At 59.9% G+C, this 10,000-nt stretch overlaps 1 protein-coding gene across 5 annotated transcripts in view; it reads left to right on the top strand.

Annotated features, from left to right (window-relative positions):
• The window catches only part of LOC144675723 (cyclic AMP-dependent transcription factor ATF-1-like), a 40,406-nt gene that overhangs the window by 17,699 nt on the left and 12,707 nt on the right, over positions 1 to 10,000 (top strand). For 4 of the 5 annotated variants that reach the window (XM_078536340.1, XM_078536339.1, XM_078536343.1 and 1 more), the window contains exons 2-3: positions 3,938 to 4,040; positions 5,023 to 5,151. In XM_078536340.1, coding sequence (XP_078392466.1) covers positions 3,948 to 4,040; positions 5,023 to 5,151 — 222 coding nt within the window. In that variant the 5' untranslated portion in view covers positions 3,938 to 3,947. Of the gene's footprint in view, positions 1 to 3,937; positions 4,041 to 5,022; positions 5,152 to 6,373; positions 6,525 to 10,000 lie in introns of those variants that run through there. The other variant, XM_078536341.1, reaches the window with a different exon arrangement.

Raw genomic sequence — 10,000 nt, forward strand, 5'->3', positions numbered from 1 at the left:
TGGTCCGGTAGTTTTAGTGTCGATAACCGTGCTGTCCGGTAGTTTTAGTGTCAATAACCCTGTGGGCTGGTAGTTTTGGTGTCGATAACCGTGTGGGCCGGTAGTTTTGGTGTCGATAACCATGTGGGCCGGTAGTTTTGGTGTCGATAACCGTGTGGGCCGGTAGTTTTGGTGTCGATAACCTTGCTGTCCGGTAGTTTTAGTGTCGATAACCGTGCTGTCCGGTAGTTTTAGTGTCGATAACCATCTGGGTTGGTAGTTTTAGTGTCGATAACCGTGTGGGCCGGTAGTTTTGGTGTCGATAACCATGTGGGCCGGTAGTTTTGGTGTTGATAACTGTGTGGGCCGGTAGTTTTGGTGTTGATAACTATGTGTGTGCCGGTAGTTTTGGTGTTGATAACTGTGTGTGCCGGTAGTTTTGGTGTTGATAACTGTGTGTGCCGGTAGTTTTGGTGATGATAACTGTGTGGGTCGGTAGTTTTGGTGTCCATAACCGTGTGGGCCGGTAGTTTTGGTGTCAATAACTGTGCGGGCCAGTAGTTTTGGTGTCGATAACCGTGCGGTTCCGGTAGTTTTGGTGTCGATAACCGTGTGCGTTGGTAGTTTTGCTGTAGATAACCGTGTGCGTCGGTAGTTTTGGTGTCGATAACCGTTTGGGTCGGTAGTTTTGGTGTCGATAACCGTGTGCGTTGGTAGTTTTGGTGTCGATAACCGTGCGGGCCGGTAGTTTTGGTGTCGATAACCGTGTGGTCCGGTATTTTTGGTGTCGATAACCGTGTGGACCGGTAGTTTTGGTGTCGATAACTGTGTGCGTCGGTAGTTTTGGTGTCGATAACTGTGTGCGTCGGTAGTTTTGGTGTCGATAACTGTGTGGGTCGGTAGTTTTGGTGTCGATATCTGTGCGGTCCGGTAGTTTTGGTGTCGATAACTGTGTGGGCCGGTAGTTTTGGTGTCGATAACCGTGTGGGTCGGTTGTTTTGGTGTCGATAACCGTGTGGGTCGGTTGTTTTGGTGTCGATAACCGTGTGGGTCGGTTGTTTTGGTGTCGATAACCGTGTGGGTCGGTTGTTTTGGTGTTGATAACCGTGTGGGTCGGTTGTTTTGGTGTCGATAACCGTGTGGGTCGGTATTTTGGTGTTGATAACCTTGTGGGTCGGTATTTTGGTGTCGATAACCATGTGGGTCGGTATTTTGGTGTTGATAACCGTGCGGGTAAGTAGTTTTGGTGTTCATAACTGTGTGGGTCGGTATTTTGGTGTTGATAACCGTGTGGGTAAGTAGTTTTGGTGTTCATAACTGTGTGGGTCGGTAGTTTTGGTGTTGATAACTGTGTATGTGCTGGTAGTTTTGGTGTTGATAACTATGTGTGTGCCGGTAGTTTTGGTGTTGATAACTGTGTGTGCCGGTAGTTTTGGTGTTGATAACTGTGTGGGTCGGTAGTTTTGGTGTTGATAACTATGTGTGTGCCGGTAGTTTTGGTGATGATAACTGTGTGGGTCGGTAGTTTTGGTGTCCATAACCGTGTGGTCCGGTCGTTTTGGTGTCCATAACCGTGTGGTCCGGTCGTTTTGGTGTCCATAACCGTGTGGTCCGGTCGTTTTGGTGTCCATAATCGTGTGGTCCAGTCGTTTTGGTGTCGATAACCGTGCGGTCCGGTAGTTTTAGTGTCGATAACTGTGTGGTCCGGTAGTTTTAGTATCGATAACTGTGTGGTCCGGTAGTTTTAGTGTCGATAACTGTGTGGTCCGGTAGTTTTGGTGTCGATAACCCTGCGGTTCGATAGTTTTAGTGTCTATAACCGTGTGGGCCGGTAGTTTTGGTGTCGATAACCGTTTGGGCTGGTAGTTTTGGTGTCGATAACCGTGTGGTCCGGTCATTTTGGTGTCGATAACCCTGCGGTTCGGTAGTTATAGTGTCTATAACTGTGTGGGCCGGTAGTTTTGGTGTCGATAACCGTGCGGTCCGGTAGTTTTAGTGTCTATAACCGTGTGGGCCGGTAGTTTTGGTGTCGATAACCGTGTGGGCCGGTAGTTTTGGTGTCGATAACCGTTTGGGCTGGTAGTTTTGGTGTCGATAACCGTGTGGTCCGGTCGTTTTGGTGTCGATAACCCTGCGGTTCTGTAGTTTTAGTGTCGATAACCGTGTGGGCCGGTAGTTTTGGTGTCGATAACCGTGCGATCCGGTAGTTTTAGTGTCGATAACCGTGTGGTCCGGTAGATTTGGTGTCGATAACCGTGCGGTTCGGTAGTTTTAGTGTCGATAACTGTGCGGTCCGGTAGTTTTGGTGTCGATAACTGTGTGGTCCGGTAGTTTTGGTGTCGATAACTGTGTGGTCCGGTAGTTTTGGTGTCGATAACTGTGTGGGCCGGTAGTTTTGGTGTCGATAACCGTGTGGGCCGGTAGTTTTGGTGTCGATAACCGTGCGGTCCGGTAGTTTTGGTGTCGATATCTGTGCGGTCCGGTAGTTTTGGTGTCGATAACTGTGTGGGCCGGTAGTTTTGGTGTCTATAACCGTGCGGTCCGGTAGTTTTGGTGTCGATATCTGTGCGGTCCAGTAGTTTTGGTGTCGATAACTGTGTGGGCCGGTAGTTTTGGTGTCGATAACTGTGTGGGTCGGTTGTTTTGGTGTCGATAACCGTGTGGGTCGGTTGTTTTGGTGTCGATAACCGTGTGGGTCGGTTGTTTTGGTGTTGATAACTGTGTGGGTCGGTTGTTTTGGTGTCGATAACCGTGTGGGTCGGTTGTTTTGGTGTTGATAACCGTGTGGGTCGGTTGTTTTGGTGTCGATAACTGTGTGGGTCGGTAGTTTTGGTGTCGATAACCGTGTGGGTCGGTTGTTTTGGTGTTGATAACCGTGTGGGTCGGTTGTTTTGGTGTCGATAACCGTGTGGGTCGGTTGTTTTGGTGTTGATAACTGTGTGGGTCGGTAGTTTTGGTGTCGATAACCGTGTGGGTCGGTTGTTTTGGTGTTGATAACTGTGTGGGTCGGTAGTTTTGGTGTCGATAACCGTGCGCCTGAATTTGTACCTGTGGTGCCACTGAACCAAGATGTGTAAGACTCTCTTTAGCCTGACAGGATGTGGTATTAATCCCTTCACTGTTTGAAGCGGAAGTTGCATTGCTGTCGGCTCGCTGCCTGAGGGAGGGCCTGCTGCTCCGGCCACCGCCTGCTGCTCCGGCCACCGCCTGCTGCTCCGGCCACCGCCTGCTGCTCCGGCCACCGCCTGCTGCTCCGGCCACCGCCTGCTGCTCCGGCCACCGCCTGCTGCTCCGGCCACCGCCTGCTGCTCCGGCCACCGCCTGCTGCTCCGGCCACCGCCTGCTGCTCCGGCCACCGCCTGCACCGGGTTCCCTTCTGGCGGCCGCCTCACGGCTCTGGGTTATGCCAAGTCCTCTCACCCTGGCGGGGCGCAGCGCGGGCGAGCGAAGCCTTTAACCGATCCCGAGGCGAGATTCCGACCGGCCGCCGCAGAGACGGCCGCTCTCTGACGTAAAGCAGCTCCCGGGAGAGGCCTCGGACCCCCTCCTCCTCCTCCTCCCTCCCCTCCCCGAGTGACAGCGGCTCCGGCGCCGGTCTGGTCCACCAGGCAGCAGGCGTCGCCTGGGAACGAGGGAGTCTTCGCTTCCGTTCGCCCATCTTGACCGGAGACGGCCGGACTGAACGCGGCCGGGGGTCGGCGGCGATCGGCAGGAGCCCCGTCAGCTCCAGCCCGTTTGAGAGGGGGTGGGGGTGGGGTCCATGAAGTACGGCGGAGCTGGCTCTGCCCGTTCCTGCTGTGCCATCCGCCCTCGAGCGTGTATCCCCTCACTGCAGCGCCGAGGGAGCGCTGCACTGTCAGAGAAGCCTTGCTGTGCGTTTAAAGCGAGTCTCTCCCTGGCTGGACGTTAATGAGCCCCGTGGCTCTCTCTCTCTCTCTGTGTGTCTGTCCCGCTTCAGGTGACACAGGATGGAGGAGGCGCCTCCCTCCGGCGGGGACACCTCGGCGCACGATCAGGTCGGCCTGCAGCCTCAGACGATACAGCTCTCCCAGCTCCAGCAGGTAAACCCCCAGCAGCTGCCGAGGGGATCGGATTGGGGGGGAGGGGGGAAAGCGGACTCGAGGCAGAGGATCGGCCGCGATCTCCTTGGACGGCGAGGGGTAGCAGGTCGCAGGGGGCTGAATGGCGGCCCCCCCTGCTCCTGCGTCCCAGCTGCCGCGTTACAGTGCTCGCCGTGGCTTTGCCAACGGTCGACCGTTCAAGGGCAGTTCGGCCACCCGGTCACCCTCGGGGGGCACGTTCGGGGTGACCCGGGGTGGGAGGGAGCCTTCTCCAGTGGCTGGCGCGGTCTGTGAGCGGCCCTGCCGGGCCAGCTTTCTCACATCACCACCGGCGATCACACGGTGCGTGTGGTACGTCACACGCCAGCGGTAATCGCGTTAGGCGGGGCGGGGGGTGTCGCGGTGAGGGATGTGTGTGCTCGAAATCACAGCGCTTTCCTCTCAGACGCTCAGTGGCAGAGCCCAGCATTCCCAGCTCGGGGCCAAGAGCAATACACACACAGACAGATACACACAGACACACACACACACATAGACACACACACTCACAGACAGACACACACAGGCACACACACTCCCAGCTCAGGGTCAAGAGCAATACATACACGCACACACACACACAGGCACACACACACTCACAGGCAGACACACACAGACACACACACACACAGACACACACACACACACAGACACACACACACACACACAGACACACACACACACATACACACAGACACACACACATACACACAGACACACACACGGACACACACACGGACACACACACACACACAGACACACACAGACACACACACACAGTCGCAATCGCCCTGGCATAAATGCAGTTTTTGAATGTGTGGTCCTGAGTTCTGCGCCATCCTTTTGGAAGAGCGCACAGTGCAGGTGGCCCGTGGATTGATGTCAACACTGAGCCAGTCTCGAGACCCCCCGCTTCCCGCTAACCCCCTGTCTCTTCACCTAGGTGTCGATGGGCAGTTCGACTCCGGTGACTGTCCTGCAGCTGCCCGGGGGGCAGCCCGTTCAGGTTCAGGGGGTCATCCAGACGGCTCAGTCATCGGTCATTCAGGCCCCACAGATTCAGTCCGTCCAGGTACGTCCTGAAGCCAAAACCACTCTCTCTCTCTCTCTCTCTTTCTCTCTCTCTCTCATTCTCTCTCTTCCTCAATCTTACTTTCACTCTCTCCTCCTCCCCCACTCTCTCTCCATCCCTCTCTCTCTATCTCTCTCCGCCCCTCCCCCTCTCTATCTCTCTCTCTCTCTCCGTCCATCCCCCGCTCTCTCTCCGTCCCTCTCTCTCTCCGTCCCTCCCCCTCTCTCTCTCTGTGTTGCTCTCTCTGTCTCTCTCTCTCTGTCTCTCTCTCTCTCTGTCTGTCTCCCTCTCTCTGACTCTCTCTCTCTCTCTCTCTGTCTCTACTTTCTCTCTCTGTCTCTCCCTCTCTCTCTGCCTCTCTCTCTCTCTGTCTCTCACTCTCTCTCTCTGTGTCTCTCTCTCTGTTTCTCTCTCCCTCTCTCTCTCTCTCTGTCTTTCTCTGTCACTCTGTGTCTCTCTCTCTCTCAGTCTCTCTCTCTCTCTGTCTCTCTCTCTCTGTCTCTCTCTCTCTGTCTCTCTCTCTGTCTCTCCCTCTCTCTCTGTCTCTCCCTCTCTCTCTGTCTCTCCCTCTCTCTCCCTCTCTCTCTGTCTCTCTCTCTGTCTCTCTGTTTCTCTCTCCCTCTCTCTCTCTCTCTCTCTCTGTCTCTCTCTCTCTCACTGTCTCTCCCTCTCTCTCTGTCTCTCTCCCTCTCTCTCTGTCTCTCTCCCTCTCTCTCTGTCTCTCTCCCTCTCTCTCTGTCTCTCTCCCTCTCTCTCTGTCTCTCTCCCTCTCTCTCTGTCTCTCTCTGTCTCTCACTCTCTCTGTCTCTCTCTCTCTCTGTCTCTTTCTCTCTGTCTGTCTCTTTCTCTCTCTCTCTGCCTCTCTCTCTCTCTCTCTGTCTCTCTCTCTCTCTCTCTGCCTCTCTCTCTCTCTCTCTGTCTCTCTCTCTCTCTCTCTCTCGCTGTTGTCCTATGCTGCCGAGGAGGCCCGCCCGGGTGGTGGGGGGAAGCTCGGTTGTGGTGTTGGCGGGGAGTGGGGGGGGAGGGGGGGGTTTGGAGGTGGTGGTATCTCTGAGCAGCAGGAGGGGCTCGGTGCCGGTAGGCGGAGCTCCCTCAGCAAAGTGGCCGTGGGGCCCACAGAGTAAACAGGCGGCGGCCGCAGCAGCAGCAGCAGCAGCAGCAGCACCTTGTGGGCAGCCAGGCTGCACAAGGCCTCCGTGGTACGTCAGCGCGCCTCCCACAGTCCCCACCCCCCGGGCAGGATGAAGAAGCAATGGCAGCTCACACAGGAAGGAGAATGCCCAGCGAGGAGGCAGGAGGCTACCGGAAATCCTGCCTCACCCCTCCGCAGCCTGACCACCCTGAACCGATCGGTCTGGGCCGCCGTCGAGGAGGTCAGGTTCCCCGCCGGCCCCAGTGCACCCCCTCCCCTGCCTCTCACGCCGCCCCCAAACCCCTCCTCCCCCCCACTCCTCCCCTTACAGGTCCCACTCTCCTGGTGTGAACCACAGGAAGCTCCCGGGGAGGGTGCTGTCCTCAGACACTCTGCCGGCAGGTGTGGGACTGACTCTGGGAAGGGCCTGGTCCTCGGGCAGTGGCCGTGAGTCCGTCCACGGGGCACCTGTCGACGCTGCTGAAGGTGGGAGCGTCCGTCTGTCTGTCCCCCACCCCACCCCCCAAACTCTCTCAATCCCGCACAGCCCACCAGCACCATCCTCACCCCCCTCCTCCCACCCCCCACCGACCCCACGTCCCAGCGGAAGTGGGTGGATCCGGGCCAGCACTTTGTTTTTAACCTGTCAGTTCCCTCGACGGATGTGAATTAATTAACCCTCTCCACACCCCCCCCGCCGAGTGCCGCAGTCAAGTGCTGGGGGGGGAGGTGACCCCCGGGGGTTGGGGGTGAGTGCAGACTTGACCACCCCCCCCCCTCCCCGGCCCCTCCCTCCCGGCCCCTTGCCAAAGGGAGTGGGTGGGCTGCAGGGATGGAGCTTCCTGGGCCTGTGTTTGGGGCGAATGCCCTTCAGTGAATCGTTCGACGGCTTTGAGGAGGTGGGGGTTGCCGAGGGTTGGGGGGGGGGACACCCAAGAGAGGGATTTCAGCAGCATGTTTGAGAGCGGCAGCTAAGTGTGTGTGTGTGTGTGTGTGTGTGTGAGAGGGCGAGGCTGTGTGAGGGCACATGCGTGTGTGAGAGTGTTAGAGAGTGAGTGCAAGAGGGCGTGTGAGTGCGAGGGGGCGCACGTGTGAGAGGGCGTGTGAGCGTGAGAGGGCGCGCGCACGTGTGTGAGTGTGTTAGAGGGTGAGTGTGAGAGGGCGCGCGTGTGAGGGCACGTGTGAGAGGGCACACGCACGTGTGAGAGAGGGTACGTGTGAGAGGGTGCGCGTGCGTGTGTGAGAGAGTGTTAGGGGGTGAGTGTGAGAGGGCGCGCGTGTGAGAGGGTGCGTGAGTGTGAGAGGGTGCGCGTGTGTGAGAGGGCGCGCGTGTGAGGGCACGTGTGAGATGGCACACGCACATGTGAGAGAGGGTACGTGTGAGAGGGTGCGCGTGCGTGTGTGAGAGAGTGTTAGAGGGTGAGTGTGAGAGGGCGCGCGTGTGAGAGGGTGCGTGAGTGTGAGAGGGCGCGCGTGTGTGAGAGGGCGCGCGTGTGTGAGAGGGCGCGCGTGTGTGAGAGGGCGCGCGTGTGTGAGAGGGCGCGCGTGTGTGAGAGGGCGCGCGTGTGAGAGAGGGCGGGCGTGTGAGAGAGGGCGGGCGTGTGAGAGAGGGCGGGCGTGTGAGAGAGGGCGGGCGCGTGAGAGAGGGCGGGCGCGTGAGAGAGGGCGGGCGTGTGAGAGAGGGCGGGCGTGTGAGAGAGGGCGGGCGTGTGAGAGAGGGCGGGCGTGTGAGAGAGGGCGGGCGTGTGAGAGAGGGCGGGCGTGTGAGAGAGGGCGGGCGTGTGAGAGAGGGCGGGCGTGTGAAAAAAGGCGGGCGTGTGAGAGAGGGCGGGCGTGTGAGAGAGGGCGGGCGTGTGAGAGAGGGCGGGCGTGTGAGAGGGGGCGGGCGTGTGAGAGAGGGTGCGCGTGCGTGTATGTGAGAGAGTTAGAGGGTGAGTATGAGAGGGCGCGTGTGAGAGGCGCACGCATGTGAGTCTGAGAGTGTGAGAGGGCACATGTGAGAGGGCACACGCGTGTGTGTGAGAGAGTGTTAGAGGGCGCGTGAGTGTGAGAGGCACGCGCACATATGAGAGAGGGCACATGTGGGAGGGCACACGCGTGTGAGTGTGAGTGTGTGAATAGTCCACGGTCAGGCACAGTGACCTTCAGCCAGTGGGTAGGATGTTTACAGCTGATCTCTTCCTGTCCATTAAACTTCCACATTCCCCAATACCCCAGGGGTTCCATTTCTCATTCCAACATTGTTAATCCCCCTGTGGGTCACCCACTGGTGTGGCTGACCACCCCTCCCCTCACTGACAACCCCCTCCCCTCGCTGACCACCCCCTCCTCTCGCTGACCGCCCCCTTCCTTCGCTGACCGCCCCTCCCCTCGCTGACCGCGGCCTCCCCTCGCTGACCGCCCCCTCGCCTCGCTGACCGCCCTCTCCCCTCGCTCACCGCCCCCTCCCCTCGCTGACCACCCCCTCCCCTCGCTCACCACCCCCTCCCCTCGCTGAACACCCCCTCCCCTCGCTGACCGCCCTCTCCCCTCGCTGACCGCCCTCTCCTCTCGCTGACCGCCCCCTCCTCTCGCTGACCGCCCCCTCCTCTCACTGACCGTCCCCTCGCGTCCCGCTGACCGTCCCCTACTCTCGCTGACCGCCCCCTCCTCTCGCTGACCGCCCCTTCCTCTCGCTGACCACCCCTTCCTCTCGCTGACCGCCCCCTCCTCTTGCTGACCGCCCCCTCCTCTCGCTGACCGCCCCCTCCTCTCACTGACCGCCCCCTCCTCTCGCTGACCGCCCCCTCCTCTTGCTGACCGCCCCCTCCTCTCGCTGACCGCCCCTTCCTCTCGCTGACCACCCCCCCCCTCGCTGACCACCCCCTCCTCTCGCTGACCGCCCCCTCCTCTTGCTGACCGCCCCCTCCTCTCGCTGACCGCCCCCTCCCCTCGCTGACCGCCCCCTCCCTCGCTGACCGTCCCCTCCCCTCGCTGACCGTCCCCTCCCCTCGCTGACCGCCCCCTCCTCTCGCTGACCGCCCCCTCCCCTCGCTGACCGTCCCCTCCCCTCGCTGACCTCCCCCTCCCCTCGCTGACCGCCCCCTCCTCTCGCTGACCGTCCCCTCCCCTCGCTGACCACCCCCTCCTCTCGCGGACCGTCCCCTCCCCTCGCTGACCGTCCCCTCCCCTCGCTGACCGCCCCCTCCCCTCACTGACCACCCCTCCTCTTGCTGACCGCCCCCCGGCTCTCGCTGACCGCCCCCGCCCTCTCGTTGACCGTCCCCTCTCGTCCCGCTGACCGCCCCCTTGTCTGGCTCGCCGGGCGCCCCCCCCCCACCCCCCCAGCTGGTGCCTGGGAGACGATGCCCTGCTGTGAGTGACCAGTGCCCCTGCCCCTCTGTCTCCAGGCTGTATCGCTGAACCATCCCACTCCGTCCAGCTTACGGCCGTTGGTTTTGTGTGGACGGCGAGCGTGCCGGGGTCCCCGCTCCCCGCGCGGGGATTCCCACCAGGGGTCAGGCCGGGGGCCTGGGCCAGTCTACCCGCGAAGCTTGACCCCGCGTCCAAGCTCCCCCCTCAACACCAACCCCCGCCCCCCCGAGCTCGAGCTGGCCTCAGAGCCGGCGTTGACTGATAGGTCACCGGCTCGGGCAGCGAAGCCGCTGGAGATTCCAGCCACAGCCTCAACGCTACTCACGCCTGTTCCCCCCAACCCCGTCTCCTTGTTTTTGAAAG

The sequence above is a fragment of the Cetorhinus maximus genome, unplaced genomic scaffold (genome assembly GCF_964194155.1).
Source record: "Cetorhinus maximus unplaced genomic scaffold, sCetMax3.hap1.1 HAP1_SCAFFOLD_1123, whole genome shotgun sequence".
Taxonomy (NCBI): domain Eukaryota; kingdom Metazoa; phylum Chordata; class Chondrichthyes; order Lamniformes; family Cetorhinidae; genus Cetorhinus; species Cetorhinus maximus.